The sequence below is a fragment of the Spea bombifrons genome, chromosome 5, assembly GCF_027358695.1.
Source record: "Spea bombifrons isolate aSpeBom1 chromosome 5, aSpeBom1.2.pri, whole genome shotgun sequence".
Taxonomy (NCBI): Eukaryota; Metazoa; Chordata; class Amphibia; order Anura; family Pelobatidae; genus Spea; species Spea bombifrons.
Genome location: NC_071091.1, coordinates 51,997,411 through 52,018,543, shown reverse-complemented (window position 1 = coordinate 52,018,543; position 21,133 = coordinate 51,997,411). Strand labels below are relative to the sequence as shown.

General features: G+C 38.2%; 1 protein-coding gene across 1 annotated transcript in view; it reads right to left on the bottom strand.

Annotated features, from left to right (window-relative positions):
• Window positions 1–569: 569 nt before the first annotated feature.
• The window catches only part of BCL2 (BCL2 apoptosis regulator), a 64,315-nt gene continuing 43,751 nt past the window's right edge, over window positions 570–21,133 (bottom strand). The window contains exon 4 of the mRNA XM_053466680.1: window positions 570–746. Coding sequence (XP_053322655.1) covers window positions 612–746 — 135 coding nt within the window. The 3' untranslated portion in view covers window positions 570–611. The remainder of the gene's footprint in view (window positions 747–21,133) is intronic.

Below are 21,133 nucleotides of genomic sequence, written 5' to 3'. Positions count from 1 at the left end.
CAACTCACTGGTTCATCTACTCAGGTGGCCAGTGTACTCCTTTATTGGCTGCACACTGCAAAATTATTCACAGCTGATATAAAAATGGAGCTTGTGTCTGTGTATCCAGCAGATGGCCGCGTGCTGGTGATTTATTGGCCACAGGCCTTAAAGTGCCAGGGCTGATTTTCACTGCTAGTCCATTCCTGGACCCAATGCAGCTGTCATATAAGCATAGGATAGGAAAAGAATTCACAAAGAAACTGTTGGCCACACATGTAGAGTATAAACAAAGAGCTTAAAACCGTTAAATTGCATTGTAAATACTTGGTAGTAACACTCTGGTAATAGCGGTTTACCTAATAAACAATGGTTAAATCCAATAGTATTGTTAGTTTTAATGTATGCGTAAAGCAAGTAGCTACAAATTACAAGTGCTGCATGTAAATTGTTAGGTTGGTGAGTCTTATCATGAAATGCAAAGAACTAATAAATAAAACTTCAATAAAAGAAAATATTTCTAGAGGAAATTAACCTCCTTTGGCAGTAATAGCTTCCATTGGTCCACTAGTCTTACACCTTTAACTGTCCCCTGCTTTATGAATGAATCCACCGCATTCCCTGAAACATGTTCACTTGTGTCCAAAATATGCTCCTAGGGTGATGCAAGCTCCAACAACGGCAAGACTCAATATCGTCTTGATGGAGAGCCAGGAGGGGTCAAACGGAGGTCTAACATTGCTTCCGTACAATTCCACAAAAGTCTCCTGCAAAGACAAAGAAAAAAATATGCATTATTAAATGTGTTTCCATTTCTTTTGTATTTTTTATTTCCAGTTGGGTGTCCAAACACTAGTGTGTCATTATAACATCACAAGGGTTTCCCTAGTTTTCAAAGAAATTTCTGGGGGGCCCTTGTGTAAGCAGGGCCCTCTTCACCTGTTGCCTCTATAAGTCAAATTGTTAGGTTATATATTATTTGTTATGCCACGCTTATCCATTGTACATCACTGTGGAATATGATGGTGCTGTATCAAACAATACATAATAATATTAAAACTATTTTTTCCAGTCAATACTCATTCCCTATTGATAAATTCACCCAAACTGGTAGGAATAGAGTAATATTATTGGTAATATAGAAATTATTTTTATTGTATAGGCCAGGGGTCTTCATCCACTAGTTGCCACTGAGTAGCTTATGCCACCAAACCACTAGATATACCAATTCACTTCATATGAATTAATATATGAGTAGAAGAAACTTTAACCCTTAAAACACAAGCCATATAGATGATATCCAGCAGGCGAAGCGGGCTTCCCCATACAAAGCGATCACAAAATGCAATTCGTAGATCACTTTTCTGTGGCATAGTGGGACTTTTTATAGCGTAGTCAATGTTTTTTTTTACTCTGGTCAGGGGACTTGGACAACAGTCTACTAAGTCTAAAGTCATTCTGGGGCTAACCAAAGCCACTGCTACAAAGAGATATAACTCAATGTAACCTACCTTGGGATGTTCCCAGGTATTGTAGTAGTAAATATGTGCATTAGTCTTTAGTCCAGCTTTCATGAATGTGCTGCTGACATATAATGCCAATTCACACGTACTCAAGTTTTAGTAAATAGACCCTACTGTGTCTAAACCCTAGGATCTTTTCAGCCCAAGCTCACTGAGAAAATACCCCGAGATCATGGAAAAGGGGGATACAACATTCTAAGTGGGACATGATGAGGTATGAATCTGGAGTTTTGTTTTAGACTTTTTGTGAAAAAGCCAATGGAAAGTTCTCTTCACTGACAGCAGCAATGCGTTACATGTGATTAAAGTAAAGAGTAAACACTACGATTATAGCTCTGAGGCAAAGAGCAATATAGAAGATCGTGTATATAAATGTGTGCATCTGCTTCCTTATGACATCAGATGGATTGCCCTGGGCAGTATCTTCATGTAGTCAGAAGTCTGACAAAGGCTGCAGAGAAACATAGCACAAACTACAGAATATCCTTCAGAATGAGTACAGCTGGCACATTTAAAAAGGAACACACGCAATATGCAGAGTGCCACATTAACCCTATCAACAGACAGCACCAGACAGCCTTATGGCCCTGAGAGACTTATGAGTAGCCATAGGCACACTAGTAGCTAAAACCAGCAGCATACACAAAACACAGCAATCTGCTCCTGTCCCCACTCAAAACTAATAATAACTAATAAAGATGTATTGCTGAATCTGCTAATGGCTGGTAATGGTGAATTGAAATTAGAGGCTGAGTACATTGGTATAAATGGATTTTTTACATTTAAATGTTTTGTGCATGGTGTCCCATAATCATAATTAGATTCAGCCCTGATATGTTTTTTTTCTAGGATACCATGCTACAGCCACAAAATAGTAACAGCTGAAACTCACTTTCACTTGCATTGTCACTTTGCATTTACTTTTACTTTCTCAGACATCCTGGTTAGGTCAACTTCCGAGTCTTGTTTGAACAGACTGCTACTATTTATCTTAAAAGCAGCTTTAAATAAACACATACCTATTCCATAAACTCACTGGTAAGAAACAATTCAATGATTATTTTTTTTCCTTGTATGAACTGAAATGAAACATTTAGTTTAAAGGCATACTCACTCTCTTTTCGAAGGAAGGGAATTATGTTAGCTTTGCTATACCCCATTTCCCTGGATGCATGTCCAGCTCTCTGTGCATGCACTTAAAGGGGAAGAGACATATTTACCTCTGCTCAATCTATCCGCATCTGCCATCCTCACTATAGAGTGCCGGGATATGGCGTTAAGGGTGTGCAGCGGCTTTCAATACAGTCTGCCCAGCTGGCACAGCCTTCATACAGTCCTCTATGGTGTAAATGGCCAGGTTGGAGAGATCTCCTAGTAACTGCTCTATTGAGCAGCCGCACACTAGGGGAATGATTTCTATGACCCTTGGTTTTGCAACAGCGGGACTGCCGTTCCCATGGACCTGCTACACTAGAATGCATCACTGTTTAGGGGTGCATCTTCATTCACATGCTCTCAATGATTTTCTCACTTCAGCACTGAAGTGGAAGAGCTTCACCCCGTCGAAAACCTTTGAGCAGAGAATGCGAGCCAGGCCTTCTCGTCCAACATCAGTGCCTGGCCTTACAAATGCTCTACCGGATGAATGGGTTAATAGCTGCTAAGGGGGGACCAACTGCATATCAATGTCTATGGTTTTAGAATGCATTGTCATAAAAGTCCCCATTGGTGTAACGGTTAGGTGTCCCAATACTTTTGTCCATAGAGTGTATATAAGTTTTATATATATATGTGTGTGTGTGTGTGTGTATACACAGTATGTGTATATATAAATATATATTATAGACTGTATAAAAGATCAAAGAGTTCCTAAACGTTTCCCCTAAAATATGCAGTTTTTACTGCTGTTCAAATCTGCGAAGTAAACGTGTTCATGGATGATTTAATCTGTGAAACGTTTAGAGCATATGGATATAATTCTACAAAACCAGCCAATGGAGAATGGTATATTGATCTGTGCTAGCCAAAATGAAAACCCAGACATGAAGTAACACAGAGATTCCAGAACACCAAGTCTGAGCTAATATATGCTTGAGAATGGCCAGGATTGCATAAGGATCCTTACAAAAATGTGACTTTCACCCCAGCAGAAACACTGACCGTGGCATTTAGCCTGCTTTGGTTTGCATAATCACTTGTGATTGGCCTTGGCACGTCTGGCATATCTGGATTATGTTAAAAGACTATATATTTAAAACTTGCTAATTAACCTTTTCACCATAAATTTGATACATATGAATATCTTTTTTACATCATATGGGGTTTTGATACAGGCTTGAATTTTGAGGATTTGTTTTATTTTATGAAAACAAAGCTGTGCCATTACCTGTGGAATACCCGGACAGTACGGATAAAGCAATACTTAGATGTCTCTTAAACATAGGTTCTTCAAACTTGGGGTTGAGTGCTCATGAGTTGATGAGTGGGCTCTCACTCTCACTATCCTGAGCCCTGTATTGTACAATAGCATTTACAGGTTAACTCTAGCATAACTTTCAACAGTCCAAGTTTTTGTAGGATGGTCCCGATTTACACGTCCCAAGTTATACAGTACCACTATGAACACTACGTTAAACAAATAGGAGATTTGTCATTTTATTCCTTCTCCTGAACATTAAAAAAGATACAGCATGAAACATTTTCATTTGCTTTGTTTTTGTGTCATATTACAATTATTTCTGAGAAAAGGATTACTAGGATTTATGTTTCCAATGTTGGATTTAGTTAAATTCAGCAGAGTAGATGGAACAGCATCTTTAAAGGCTTCTGACCTTTAGCACGCTTGAGCACCTGCATATTTGGCAGCTGTCAACCTGTATTAAGTCTAGTAGCTTCTGGCAAATCATAAAACAAACTCCCATATTTCAGACGTCGATAGATATATAGTTAACACGTTCAGTGCCAGTGGAATTGGCACCGCATTGCCTAGTACACCCCCTAAGCCTCAATCACAGCAAGTGTATGCATATGTTGTTCCAAGTAGTGTGCAAGCATTGTCTTTCCTGGGCAGTCACAACAGTGCATGTGTATGAATACATGAGCGTGTTCGCTGTTCTACCAGCTCCAAAGGAATCAAGATAGCTGGTGTCATAAGACCAGATGCTGTAATGCTTTATCTTTTCCGAGTTTACACATGCATAGCAGAGACAAGTTGAATGGAGAGGCAGCCTCCTAGGCAAAATGCTTGCAAGGGTATATTAATGACTAAATGGTTAACCTTACTGAAAAAAATACTTTACATGGAGGTACACAACAATGCAATGGAATTTTGACCTTAAGCATACATTTTCCAGTTTTTGGTCTGGCGTCTGTTCTCTTACATATTAGGAGAACATTTTATGCTTGCATGTTACAAAGCTGCCATTAAAATTTGTATTAAAAATTGATATTACCTTGAAATTGATTAGATGAGGGAGAAGACAAACTGGTTCTATTTACTAATCTGGTTAGTATAGTAAGTCAAAGGCAATACTGCTGCTAGTAAGTACAGCAAAGCTTAATAGACAATTAACTTTTGATGATGTCACATCCAGGCACCCCGTACATAGAGCCAGAGAGACTGGGAAGGATCCACAGGGCATACTATGCATGATGAGGGTAAGCATGTGTGAATGTTGAGGGTGGGGGTGCACTGAAAACATATACCTGCAGGGGGAAAGGAAGGAAGGTCCCATTTTGACATCCTGGAAAAATGGAAAGTATGATAAAATACAAAGAATGCCAAAATTAATGTTACCATCTACAAAGCCTACCAGCTACAGGAACTCAGTTGGGACATTTCAGAACCTGTGCTAAAAAGCAATGACTGATTCGGTAACCATGAGTTTATTTACCTTTTTGCCATTGGGGTTAAAATTCAATGTGTTGAAATTCAAAGTTGACAAAGCTGTGGTTAGCACTATGTAGAGTTAGTGAGGAGAATGGTCCTCATTGATGGTTAAAAAAGGGGAAATGTGTCTTCCTGAGCATCTGAAAGTTGTGTGTGGGTGGTAGAGTGGGCTGGGGTGAGGAAGTAAGGACTTCCTTTCTATACCTGGGTAATACAGCTGGGGAGGAAGAATCATTACTTCCTCCACGGTCACTGGACAGGATATCCCCATGCAAAAAGAATGTGCTGACTGCAAAGCTGTGAGGATTCCACCTGCTCAATGGGAATTCCCTGATTCAACTGGTCTGTATTATATAGCTGGACACTCAGACATATTGCTGGATTACATATTATACAGACTATATGCCGGTCAAACTACGGTACTTCACCAAAAAGCACACACTAAATATACAAACTAAGCTCAAACTTTATACTCATACTTAATACTCAGTAATAGCTCTACCAGATTATCCATGAGGAATAACTGAAAAGGCTAAACATATTTTGTTTGTTAGTCTAATGTCAAATAAAGTGGTTCGGTACTGTGATTTTGAAGTTAACGCTCCACTCTATCACGTTATATTCATCTCATCAATATTGTACAAGAAAACGCAAATCCAATAGAAAGAAATATATTTGATTATTCATTTTTCGCTTTAATGACTACATGTTTCTCAAAGCATTTATTCAACATGCGATGGTCTGCATGTGTACCCAAAGAACCATTGGTATTTTTCATAAGTATGTTTTCTTGAAGCAACAATAAATCCTCATTACCAGGACCGCCATCAGGCGGGGCCCCCATCAGCGTCACAACTCTCCATGATCTCTGAGAATGCTGCTCTTTCTCAGTCTCTTATTTCCATATTTCTGTCCCCGAGTGTCCAACCCCCCCCCCCTTGTATCCATACCCAGCCATGTCTGGCTGGGGTCTCTATCTACTTTTAATCCACAATTCTCCACAAACACGACTGACTCACTTCCAGAGGCCGAATCTTTGTTGAGTCCCATAACACAATGTTACATGACCCCATTGTAATAGTGTGGCTGCTCGCAGTGTGCAGGCAGCTATGAGGATAGGCTCCAGATAAGCGTGTGTGTATTTGTTAAGGGAATAGGCAACAGCACTTGGCCTGAAGTTGCCACACATCAAAAGACATAAGGATTTAAGTCCTAAGGAGAATCTGCCCCTACTAAAGGAAGAATAGACAGACTAAGACAAACTGACACATTAGCTAAAGAGGGCCCTGCTCAATAGATTACAGTTTAGAGATGTTGGCATATATCCTATTTTGTCACTGGGGAAAAAGTCACAGATTCAGAATAAAGTACGCAGTGTAAGGTGAAGCACACCCTTCCTACAATCTCTAAGCGGAACCCTATGCAAATGCTATACACAGCACTCATGCAAATAGTAAAGTATTAGATTGATTTTTTTCATGGCTTATCCACTTCGGTCTTTTAGAGGTCACATAAAACGACGGCGCTTTATTTAACAAAAAAAATGCAGAGTAGCATGATAGCCTTGCCAAAGACAAGCAATTCAAAAGGAGTAGACAATAAAAGGCAGGGCGATATTCACGGATATTCTTGGATCAAAGGAAATTCCACCCGTTCTGTCCTTCATTAAGCTTCCTATGCTTTGAATAGAAAGATATTCTGTCTTGGCAAAATTGCATTATCTGTTACGTATTCTTAATGAAAAAAAAAACATTCATATTCATGCAGATGTGATAAACAGCATCTGAAAAAAAGAGGTCACTGCAAATATACTGCATTAATCCGAATTTAATCCTTCTTTGTATAAAACCAGGATGATCAAACATATTTAGGATTAGGTGAAAAAAAGAATTCTAAAAGCTAAGAAAACAAATAATATATATATATATATATATATATATATATATATATATAAACACAAAAAGACTTGTTCTAACAAAAACACCAATATCAACGTACAAAGATAAAGTGCTAAACAATCTTTGTCTTGCTACAAGACATTCTTACACTGGTTACCTCAAAGGCTGGCATTTATTTCTCAGAAGAACCTGCTTAAAGTGGTCGTGTAACCAGCCAAAGTGAGTTTCTGTTTGGTCAGGTCAGCTGAGAAGCACAAGGTTTAAGTCATGCTTTCTCCTGACTATTTTCTCCTATTATGCACACAGTTCTTGACATGTGACAGACCAATTTCTTGCTTAAGTTAGAAACCTTGAAAAGAAATCTTAACAATGATCTGCCTTTTCAGCCTCTAACTGCTATGTTACGGTGGTCAAGAGGTGTCCAAACTTCTTCTCCGGTCATTACATTATTTTCTTTTTTTCTTAATGTAAACTGTCCTACATGGTCTTTGGACAAATTCAGTAAACTCATGTAAAAAATGAGAGTCAGAATACATCTACTCAGATAACAGACTCAGGATACGGGTTCACTTCCTAAAAACGTACTCTTAATTCATTTTTTTTTCTGTCTGAGAACATGAGGTCAGAAATTCAGAACGCTGAATACTCTCGGTTAACCACTGGCAACCCTGCATGTTTTTGTTTAGACACTAAAATGAAATTAACATTAATCAACATTATATGTGCTTCTGAATAAACCATTTGAAACAAGCATACAACCTATAGATGTAAAAGGTATTCTGGGGTATTATTTAAAAATAAATGCTAAATTAAACAATTTATTTAGATGTAATGCTTACAGCTAGAACAAAGTCATATAAACCTTAATTGTCTCAGTGTTTCTTAGCGCCAATGACCTTAGCATGTAGCTATACTTCAATAAGTAGGTGGATTTGAGAGATGAGTATATTCTCTATACCAGACTAAATTAATGTCAGGCTAGATGCTGACCTAAAGCTGACCCAAAGCTGACCCATCCACACCCCACACCAAAAAAGGAAGTTGTTCAAGTACCACAGAAACTCTGGGTGAAGCAAAGTGTTATTTTTTTCCCTTTTGAAGAATTATAGGGGAATCACGCTGCCTTCCTTTGCTTTCACACAATCAATCCCATTCTAAAACACAGCCCTGGAATGTTTCATATCTATGGTGAATTAAATATTATATTTTATTTGCAGTAATATAATGTGGCACCCTGCCACTAGGGGGGATGGATCAGGGGGTTGAAGCAAAAAAAAAAAAAAAAAAAAAAAAGATTTTCTGGGATTACAATTATATGAGACGCTCTTGGTATGCCCACTTTACTAGAACAGATCTACTCTGAACATGATGTCAATAATTCATACACCCAACATTTCAGGTGTCCATAACCAGACATCTTTGTTGGGGCGTGTGGCTGGAGGCAGGGAGGGGCAGGACTGAAAGCATGGTTATAAGCGGTGGGTAAGGGCTGTAGGTCAGGTACAGCACTACCTGCCTTCTTACCTGAAGAGACACCTGACGCCTCTCAGCTTCACAAGATGGCCATGTGGGAGCTGTGACAGAGGTCTGTGCTCCTCAACCACCCCATGACCCCCACTGCGCTCAAATGCAGGACAGTGTTTGAAAATCAGGACCGTCCCTTCGAAAACGGACGGTTGTGAGGAATGACATCTGTAGAATTGTGTTACTTTTAATAGAATTCTTAATTTAAAATTAGGTTTTTTTCTTTTCCTGCGCTATGAAGAATCAATTTGGAAAGCATGTTTTTTCTAAAATCTAATTTTTTCTTTAAATTGTTTGCTTGCCACAAGCAATTAAAGAAATTGAATTCCACATTCAGTGAGCTCTATACGCCTCACAAAGGTGACCTCAATAAAGCAAAATGCTTAACATTACAGCATATTGTAATACTCAACCATCTTCTTTATATAACTGCCTCGTCTCTGTCTGTCTGTCCATTTTCTAAAACGTAATCTCTCCAAAACGGAACTTCTTGTGTTCCCTCCCTCCAACTGTAACGTTCCCTCGTCAGTCTCCTTCAATGTCACATTCTTGTCCCCTCATGCTCCCTGCCTTGGTGTCACCCTTGACTCTGACCTCTCATTCACCCCCCCCATGACCAGTTTGTCTCAAATTACTGCCGTCTCCATCTAAAAAACATTGCCCACATTCTCATTATCTCCCACCTTGACTATTGTAACCTTGTCTTAGCTGGTCTCCCCAAAACCCGTGTAGAGCTTCTACAATCCACCATAAATGCTCCTTCTTCTCCTATCACTTTACTAACATCTCTCCCCTCTGTCAGTCTCTTCCCTGGTTGCCTATGCGCTTCAGGATTCATTTCAAAATCCTTCATTTAAAGCTCTTCATAGTGGTTCCCATACTTACAGTATGTCCCCTCGCTCATCTCTAAACTCCTAACTGGCCTCCCCATTCATCCAATGTTCTCTGGTTGTTCTCTCCTCTGATTTCTAACACCTTAACACCCTTCCTGCCATATTCCTTATCTTACCTTTCCTAGTCCCTCTACTGCAATATTTATACTAGTGTGGCTGTTCCATCCCTAAAAACAGCATATTTACCCCTTGTGTAATAGACCCTGACTCCCTCTAAGATTGTAAGCTCGTTTGAGAATGCCCCTCCTGACTCATTGTTTCTATAAGTCAAATTGTTATGTTATATATTACTTGATATGTCCTGTTTACCCATTGTACAGCGCTGTGAAATATGATGCCGCTTTATAGAACTATTAATAATAATAAATAATACTAATATACAAAAATTATGTATACCAATGTGCAACTATCCTCAAATGATATACATGGAAAACTCATACAAGTAATTCATTTTTTGTTGGAAAGAAGACCACCCAAATGTTTTATGTAACACTTTTTGAACACAAACAACAAAAACCATAAGTTTGCCATTATGAAAGCTTTAGCACTGTATAATTGTTCTTCATTATATGTTTATGTTGAATAAACTCTAGTGAAGTTCTCTCTGCTTAGCTAAAGCCATAGTAACCGCAGGCCGAGAAAACTGTAAATTTAAAGCTGATAAAGGATCCAAAGAAAAGCACTAATGATCAAATGGATTAAGATAAACCCACATTTCAATTTAGTCTTCTCTCATCTCCAAAGGCTCAGCATGATTAATAGTATTCAAAGGTCGTGCTTAATATATCCATTTACAGAACCACAAGCAACATGTAGGTCACCAAACTCCTTTTTATCAAATATGCTGGGGTTTCATAAATAAATGATCATAATGAAAATGTATCTCTAAATTTTATATCCAAAATATTGTGGTAGCTTCAACTGAATCTTCTTTTTTAGTTAGTTAAAGATACATGCTAGCCATCATTGATTTTAATTTGAGGTGAGCAAAAGAGGGTGGTATGCTACAGCGTTTAACCCATGGCCATATTTATCTTTTTGTTCTTCATCCAGGCAAAAAGCATATTACTTACAATATGCATTCATCTTTGTGGGTCAATGAACAGTCCCTTCAAAGCTTTGTCACAGAAACAGAAGTAGATATTATAAAATAATGCAAAGAAACTGCCTATTGTGCTAAATACTTCTCATACCACAAAGTAGTTTCTAAGGAATATGTCCTTTTATCATACCATAAAACCAGCTCTCCTTCTGTTAATTTCTAAGGGAATAACACTTCTTTGGAAACAGATGAGTGCCGAAGGCCTTACTACGGGTAAGGGTGAAATGTCTATGGAGAAAAGTGAATAAAAACATTGTAGTGTGATATACGAGCCAGATGAGCTGATTTTTTTGTTATACATATATCACTTTTTGCTTCATTAAAAGGGTAGTAGATAAATGGAACAGCTTCCCATCGGCAGGAACTGTAGAGGCGAATACAGTGAGGGAATTTAAAGGTGCATGGGATAGGCATAAAGCTATCCTGAAACAAGATGGTTTTTATCTGCTGTTAAATTCTGTGTTTCTACAGTTGGCCCAGTGTACTAGCAATTTTAGGAGGCCACATCAGCAATTGCCACACTAACCCACTCAGAAGGAGCGGTACCTAACACAAGAAATGGCACATCAGTGCTTCTGATGGCACAGCTCTCTCTGCATCCACTTCCTATGTGTTACACATATGTACACATTGAGGATGATGGGTTAGGATCTAAAATGTTTATCGCTTACCGGGCATCAGGGACACGGATTTACCTGCTACTTCAACTAAACCACCAGGCATGACTGGAAAGTCAAAGTTTTTATACAAGTCTTTAACTGACATAACTGCCAGCTGTCCAATATTTGCTGGCATAGTCCTGACAACCAGGCTTATCTTCCATTGGTTCTGAATATTAGCAGCTTCACAATGCTGAAATAGCTCACTGTAAGTGGGGAAAGTAGTGTTTTATTTGCTGAACATGCTATAACATCACAAAGTGTAGTGATGGCAGACTAGGGCATGGTGTTAGGCACTGTTGTATGTTCCAGAAAACAGAACTTCAATGTTGCCTTACCGTAGTGATAGTAGTAATATCTAGTAAAATGCTTTAAATTTAATGTACATTTTTTCTTCCCCATCATGGTTTTTCTTTGACTATCAGTTTTAACCATGGCTGAAATTCTCCAGCTATCAAATGTTAAGTAACATGGAAGAGAACTTCCTGGTACTTCCGATCTAACTGGAATGTTCTGAACAAGAAGCTCTATTGTTATGCTTCCTTTGCATCTCTGTTCTCTATGTAACTATTGTTGTACACATTAATACAATGCACTTGATCTAATGAATGGATAGTACATAAGCAATAAAAGTAATATTCAGAAAAGTAATGATTTCTGTTTAAGTTTTAGCAACCTGATCAAGTTATTTATACTAGATTACCAATCTCACGACACAGCTACTAAAACAAAACTGCATACATGCTAAAATTATGAGATGAGATCAGTGATATGATGAGATCAGTGATCTCCCATTCAACTTAGGGCTGCAACAACTAATCGATAAAATCGATAATAATCGATAATGAAATTCGTTGGCAACGAATTTAATTATCGATTAGTTGAATCGATTATTATCGATTATAAAATGAGGGTTTTTTCAGAGCAAACGCTCTGAAAAATCCCCCTCATTATATAATCCGTTTAGTCTGACTCACCGTCTCACAGCAGCAGCTCCTACTTACTCCCCCTCCCTGTAATCACTGTGACAACTGGCCCCGCCCCTTCCTTCTCCAGGCCAGAACCACATGGCTGTGACACTCATCTAACTGTAAGTATATATATATATATATATATATATATATAATGTGTATGTGTGTGTGTGTGTATATATATATATATATATATATGTGTATATATGTATGTAATATATATATATATATATTTGGGCTACTGAAAGTTAGGGGAGGTGGGGGTTAATTTAGGGGCAGTTATGGTTAGTTGGGTGTTTAGGGTTAATTTAGGGGCAGTTATGGTTAATTGGGTGTTTAGGGTTAATTTAGGGGCAGTTATGTTAATAGGGTGTTTAGGGTTAATTTAGGAGCAGCTATGGTTAATGGGGTGTTTGGGGTTAATTTGAGGCAGTTGTGGTTAATGGTGTGTTTAGGGTTAATTTAGGGGATGCTGTGGTTGATGGGGTCTTTAGGGTTAATTTAGGGGATGCTGTGGTTAAGGGGGTGTTAAGGGTTAATTTAGGGGCAGTTATGGTTAATGGGGAGTTTAGGGTTAATTTAGGGGAATCTAAATCCTGGGGGCAGTGAAGTGACATATCTGGGGGTATAAGGCATATACAGTATATAAGGCATATGTGGGGAGGGCAGTGTGGCATGTCTGGGGAGGACGGAGTGGTGTATCAGGGTGTATAAGGCATATCTGGGGGTAGAGTGGCATATCTGGGGGTAGAGAAGTGGCATGTCTGGGAGGCAGGGTGGCATGTCTGGGGAGGATGGAGTGGGGTATCAGGGGATATAAGGCGTATCAGGCACAGTGGCAGATGTGGGAGGCAGCGTGGAGTGGCAGATGTGGGAGGCAGCGTGGCATATGTGGGAGGCATTGTGGAGTGGCAGATGTGTGAGGCAGCATGGCGTGGCATATGTGGGGAGGGCAGGGTGGCATGTCTGGGGAGGATGGAGTGGTGTTTCAGGGGGTATAAGGCGTATCAGGCACAGTGGCATGTGGGGGGTAGAGTGGAGTGGCATATGTGGGAGGCAGCGTGGAGTGGCAGATGTGGGAGGCAGCGTGGAGTGCTGTGGTAGGCAGCGTGGCATATGTGGGGGGGCAGCATGGCATGTCTGGGAGGCAGCGTAGCAAGCCTGGGCTCAAATGTGCATATATTGGGGGGCTGGTTGGGAAATAAAGACAAGAAATGCATTTTATCAAAGTTTTTTTATTCTGCTGTTTGTATTTAACATCATTTGTTTAGTAAATTATTTTAAATAAATGAAAAATTTACATTCATTTTTTTTATCCGATTAATCGATTAATCGAAAAAATAATCGGCCAACTAATCGATTATTAAAATAATCGTTAGTTGCAGCCCTACGATTCAACCATCCCTTAGAGCAGTTGGCTCTTTTGTTACACATTACAACCCACAACATTAAGACATGTTTATATATAGACCTAACCTCTGGGGGGAAAAGGCCTGCCTAATTAGTTCATATAATTTAAACACTCAAAATAGACCTAGGAAGAGAAGGCAAGAACACTATACCAAAAATGAGAAAAATCTCAGAAACAGCAGCCTGAAGATATTTCAACAAAACATGCATTTCACAGTCTCTCAACCCACTTGTCATGCAGAACCTGTGTTGGGCTAACGCAGGGGATAAAATTGACTTGAAGAACCTTTTCTGGAACTTTTTTGGATTTGGAACATCACATCACTGAAAACGATTGGAATGTTTTCTATAATTAGGTTTTTCTGTGTTTCTCCTTGTTTTATTTTTACAAACTGTATTATATACTGCGTGTCTAAATTGTTATCACCTTTGTTCATATGTTTGTACATAAGCACCATAACATTCATCAGTTTAAATTATATATTAATCCAGTTTCCATCTCTGTGCTCTAACCGAAATCTACTTTTCGAGCCAGAATAAACCACGTTACTTAATTGTTTTACTTAAATTGGGTTTTATACATTTTTGAAAGGTTCAGCGTGGTACTGGGCATTACCAAAGCATCCATAAGCTGTAGTCTGCTTAAAACATAACTTGGTGGTGGCAGCGTATTACCAGTCTGGTGTGGGTTTTTGTGGTGTGTTTAAGGGTTAAGTGATTGACCAGAGGGCTGGTGTCGTTAATCCTTGCACACCCACACCCTATGTGTCCGGTTGTTATCCAATAACTAGCCGTGACAACACTCTTTATTTAAAGCTCAACTGTTCTATAGTTTTAAACATAATTCTTTGACTTGTGACATGATTCTCAACATGGTAGAGGCTTTTGTTTGTTGTAAAAGGCAACTGTGAACCATTCACTCGCTTATGTTTTTTAAGAATCCAAATCAGGCATTGTCAATGTACATTCTACTCTTCATTGTACATTGAAGATTCGATGCTCTATGGCATAGAATATTCAGGTGTCAGTTATCCTCTATGCCATAAACACAACAGAATGGGCAAACACTAAGTGAAGTAATGACATTGAAGTTGACCCAGATGACGGTGAAAGTACTTTTAGGAAATTGCACAGTCAAGAAATTAGACACTAGCTTAGCATTCAGAGACCGCAGTTAGGATTAATGCTTTTAATGGCTTTTGTTCTCAAGCACTTTGGGATCATCAATATATTTTGTAAGCGGAAATGGTTAGCCTTAAAAGGCATCTATAAGCTTCACAAGAGCTGATTATGATTTATAGAAGGGCATCTTAGCGAGTCTTCAATAAATGATGTGTTTAAGGATATCCTGTGTATAAAACAAGTTCATTCAAACTAGTGGACAGATAGCCAAAGTCTTGTCACATTACACCTGCCTTAATAGCAAACTTTATTTTATATACATTTTGCAGGAATTACCAATTTACTGGCATTTGATGTAACAGTCTTATTTAGTCATATCAAATCCACAAATAGGACGCTGCCTAATAAACAAATATTCAAGGGACTTTCCAATCAGTTCATTTATTGCCTTCTTTCTAGTTTCAAGATGACATGATTAAAATAAAAAGCTGATTTATCAGAAAAAAACTGCCTAAACAAATTTACGAAAATGTGCAAGGACTTGCTATAGGGGAATTCCAGTTCATCACGGTTAATGTGTACAGGAGAACTGTAGCGGTACACTCACTGGTTCCTATCAGACAAAAAAACACCTGCAGCTCTCATTAGATAAAGGCAGGTATACCCTGGAAAAAGAATCACAAAAACCTTTTGCCCGCCTTTACTCTGCCACCATTATAAAGTTACAGCTGGCCCAATGTCTGAAGGCTAAACATAAAGTGATGGTTTAGCTGCGCAATAAAATATTAATATAAACAAAGTTGTGCTGCCTTATAAGCCTCCAGTGATCTAAAAGGCCCCTTACACATTGATTAAAAGACAGAGACATGGAACAGATGTATTCTTCTTATAAAGTAAGATTTGGGGCCATAACTAGAGTTCCTCAGTGTAGGCATAATTATTCTTTTTATTACCTGTATTAAAGATAGAACACTCTCTATCTCTATATATATATATATATATATATATATATATATATATATATATATATATATATATATATATATATATATATATATATATATAAACAAACACACACACAGTACCTCACAAAACTGAGTACACCCCTCACATTTTTGTAAATATTTTATTATATCTTTTCATGTGACAACACTGAAGAAATGACACTCTGCTACAATATAAAGTAGTGAGTGTACGCCCTGTGTACATTTGCTGTCCCCTCAAAATAACTCAACACACAGCCATTCATGTCTAAACCTTGGCAACAAAAGTGAGTACACCCCTGAGTGGAAATGTCCAAATTGGGCCCAAAGTGCCAATATCTTGTGTAGCCATCATTATTTTTCAGCACTGCCTTAACCCTCTTGGTCATGGAGTTCACCAGAGCTTCACAGGTTGCCACTGGAGTCCTCTTCCACTCCTTAATGATGAAATCACGGAGCTGGTGGATGTTAGAGACCTTGCGCTCCCCCACCTTCCGTTTGAGGATGCCCCACAGATGCTCAATAAGGTTTTAGGTCTGGAGACATGCTTGGCCAGTCCATCACCTTTACCCTCAGCTGCACACTCACTACTTTACATTGTAGCATGAAAATATATAATAAAATATTTACAAAAATGTGAGAATATATATATATATATATATATATATATATATATAATGTTATTTTGTTTATCAATTTTCACAATAAGCAAATACTTTTGATGTGCTAACCAAGTGTGGAGAAATGCTAGGCATTATTATTACTACATTTTTAACAGTATTTGGCTACGGAGTAACTAAAACCCAGTAACCTTAGTTTGCAAAATGAAAGAATTGGTATATTCCGTACAGAGATTAGAAACCTGAAACACATTCTGGCGTATAAAAGTTACTTTAAATAAATGCTGCTAATTAACAACATTTGACACACCTGCATCTGTTGCTATCAGTCCAAGGACTTCTTAACAATAATTATTGGCCAGTGCTTGCTCTATAGTGACGTTATAACTGCAATGATCGCTGTTAGGATCATTTAAAATTTCCCAGGAAAGGTTGTATTGTAATGCTATATTTAAACACATGACGGATCATGGTAAAACAATGGGGTTAAATAAGAATTGCTTCAATAGATTCAAAAGGTCAAAATGAAACAATCCACTCTAGCTCCCACAATTAACACTGTTAAAGGACAGGGTATATTTTAGGATGCAGTATTGTTCAGTGTTTATTTGCAATATTTTATACGACGACATGGAGGCAGTTTTGTAGACTCTACGTCACTATTAACAAACAGATAAGAGGTTGTCTCAACCAGCCTTTGTCAAACTTTGTGGTAGTTTTTTCTTTTTTTTTTTTTTTTTTTACACACATTGTACTTCAGGTGTGCATTTATAGCTCCAGGTGTATGTCACAAACAACATCCTAATATGTGTTCAGCAACATCTTCTGAGTACAGTGATACCACCCATGCATTGGTTTGCTAAGTTGTTGGGGGGGTGGGGGGTTATAGATCACATTTGGGACATACACAATTGGAATTTTGACATGTTAAAAATTCTGCCTCCATGTCCTATTTAGGACATCTTTGAAGCCGGTCAATTCAATTTACCCCAATAAATCATATATTTTTGAAAACTGCTGCAGAACCAATCAAAAGTGGGCTGATGATGATCAGATCACTCCTGGCCAATAGGAGTTATCTGATCATTATGGCAGCCCCTGGATGACCCTGCCCTAGAAAGAGAGAGGGGTCGTCTAGGGTTATTATGAAAAACCCACAAATTTTTAATAAAAAATACATAATTATTACCTGATCACTTGTCGGTGACATTTGACTGATTATTGATCGGTCTCCCTGATCGATGTCAGTGGCCTAAACTTGTCACTTACACGTTATCTGATAAGAAAATATTTTTAAAAAGTTTAAAATTGAAAATCTGAGAAACATGAGTTATCTTTACATGTGGGGTATTCCTGTACTTGGGGGTGTTTCTAAATACAGGTACTGTGTTTAGATAGAATGGGTTTGTTAAAAATGAAAAAACAAAATTGTACTGCAATGTTTAGGACAGACTGGCACTAAAATGGTTAAATCAAAAGTTTTAAAATGCCCCTAGGAAAATACTTTGGGATGTCATCTTTAAAAAAAAAAAATACACTTTTGGTGAGCAGTTTTTCTTTTTCTGGCCAGTATTGCGGCGCATCATTCATATTTAACCCTGTAAGCGCCAAAATAAATGAAAATACCAGGCATATGAGGTGTTTCCAAAAACGGGACAAATACCAAAATATACTTTTAGCAAACAATGGGGGCCAATGTTCCAGAAGATAATTTACAACATAATTAAAACAACAGATTCAAATCTGCCGTGTTATTTATACATAAAGCTACCTTGAGTCATATTGTTACTATTTCCTCCAATGATATTGTGTAAATTTTAATTACCCCCACGGCTACTGCACAAGCCTCTGATGCTTAAAGGTTTAACGATATCCAATGCTTGACAGCTCCAATTTCAGAAGATTGATGACGGTTGATCTAAAATGTAAGTACTTTTTTTTTTACTATTAAGTTAGAGCTTAATATACACACAAAAACTTGATAGGTTTTATATTTCAAAACAACGGTATACAGTGTATTGTGCTATCGCATGTCAACCACTGGGATGCAATTATATTTAGAAGTCTGCTAGCAGACATACAGGGATGGGGTTGCCAACTTAAGATTCCCTGCGGAAATCGGGTAATCGCATTAGCAAAATAGAGCTGCATTAAGATCCATACAAGGGCTGGAGTTCCAATATTGCAAGTAAATGTACAGAGGCTTGCTTAAAAAAACTGAATTAGACTGAGATCCACTGTACATGACAGTGGAATATGATGGCGGTATATAAATCGATAAATAATATAATAATCCACAGACTTTAAAATTGTTTTACCAACGAACACCTGTGTCCTAGGTAAACTTGTTAGAAATCTTGCAGCAATGATTTGACCCCCTTTGTGATCAATGATGTACCAGATATGTCATGAAATTACATCCTTAGAGAACAAATGGTACTGGTAAAAAAAAAAAAAAAGTCCTGTGTTGCCATGATTGTGGGGTCACCTCTGTAGCTGGTCAACCTACAGCAGATCCCATGCAGCTCTGTACATTGCGAATTGTAATTGCTGCTACAACCAATGACACGCACTGCCTTTGGTCTCTGTTTCCTGCCTCTCTCCTTCTCAATGTGATTGAGAGCTAAAGAGAGACAGAACGCAGTAAAAAATAAATACAATTATCCCCTGGGTCCACATTTGTACTAGCTGGGCTTGTAATGATACCACCCTGGTGCCCAAGGTGAGACTCTAGAAAAAAGAAAGATGTAACAACAACTTTCTATAGTAGCCAAAACAAACATTTTTTTGATTCATCACATCAAAGAGACGCCTAAGCTATACTACTGAAGGCAGCGTTTCAGTTTATATAGTATTCTGAGGTAAACACATTCCCCTTAACTGTTTGGATTATAGCCACCTTTGATATGGCAATTAAATAAAGCTAAAGGATACTGAAACTTTAACCGAGTGGTACACCATGTAAAGTAGATCTGTCTCTTTTCCCAAATCTGTCTCTTTTCCCAAATATTATATTTTACAGATCTATACGTTAGGACAATCTAGGTAATAGAATTATCAAATTAAAATAAATGTATTAAAAACCAACTTCATATGTATACTTTATGCATAGATATCTTAACAAAATGGCAGGTGGAACTCAACTGACAGGAATATTCATACAGATCAGAAGAGAAGGAAGTTATGTAGCAAATTGTTATTGGTTGGTTCAGAAAGCCTTTCCAGGAGTGGATGAGATGAAGGGAGACAAGTTTAGAACAGGAAATCGATTAGATAATACTGGCTCTGCCACAGGCTGCTGCTGATCTCAGGTTCCACAAGATCAGCTTTAATCTAGATATCGCCAAAACAATTACATGGATTTGAAAACAAAAGCAAAAGCTACCGGAAGTTTCATTAATTAGTTTACTTATTCTAAAGGCTGTAAACACGGGTAATGACACGGGTAGGCACCTACATAGCTCATGGTGGACATTTACTGGGCTCTGCCGTGGCAAATTTAATGATGTGGGCCTTCACAAACCTGGCCCCGGACACTGGTGTCCTTGCATCGACACTTTGCACTTTCCTGGTTAGTGGGCACATGCACTTTTTTTCCCCAAAACAAGCTCTACTCATGACTTTAGTGAACACATTGTTCAAAGATAGATATCATCTTAAGTTTTCTTAAAGTATCTAAATTGTTGTGATAAGCAAGCCAATGATTACATTTTTTGTAACATCTATGGAGGTTCTGGAACAGCATTTCAGGGAAAACAGTGGGATAGCAGGTGGTTGTAACAAATGACCGGAGGCTATTTGGACATACTGGCCTGAAGACTGACCACATATAATGCAAGACTTTTTTCAGTTTAGCTCTGCGGCTAAGCGCAACAAGGTGGATCTTCCCAAACTTCTTGGCACACTATCCAAAAGTTGGACAATCTGAAATGTTGGTGGGTGGAGATATTTTTAAGTAACTAATACACACTTTCCCAAACTTATGCCAAAAGCAACAAAGTGCCTCCTCTCTTGTCGAATGGATTAAAGCAATACCCCCCTCCCAAATTCAGAAAATAGATAGACAGATAACTGTTGAATTTGGGATAAATATATATGAGCCAGTTTTGCCGTTTTTCCACATTCAAATTGGTGAATTGTTATTTAATGGCAAATTTATACTTGTGAATTTTGTGGCTCAACTGAGGTGGCTCAGTAACATAATGTTCTCAGATAAGGCATTTACAAGGACCTGCTGTGTTACTTGGGTATACGTTTCAGCTAACCAAAACATTTATTTCATGATTGCTATTACTCAATACCTTTCCCAACACGTAAACATCAGGACATTTGGTCCCAACGGTGTACAGGTTAATGAGAAGGCATACTAGGTTTTAAACAGGCTCAAATTCTGGCATCAGGGAAGGAAGTAGGGCCAGAGGTGACGTAGGTTTTTCAGTTATCTTCTGCTGGAAACTGAAATTAATCAGAACTCAGTTCTGATTTTCTTATTATAATTGTAAAAGAGGTGGCTGTTACTTTAATGGTAATCATACAGACAAGTAGAAAGTGCATAATAAA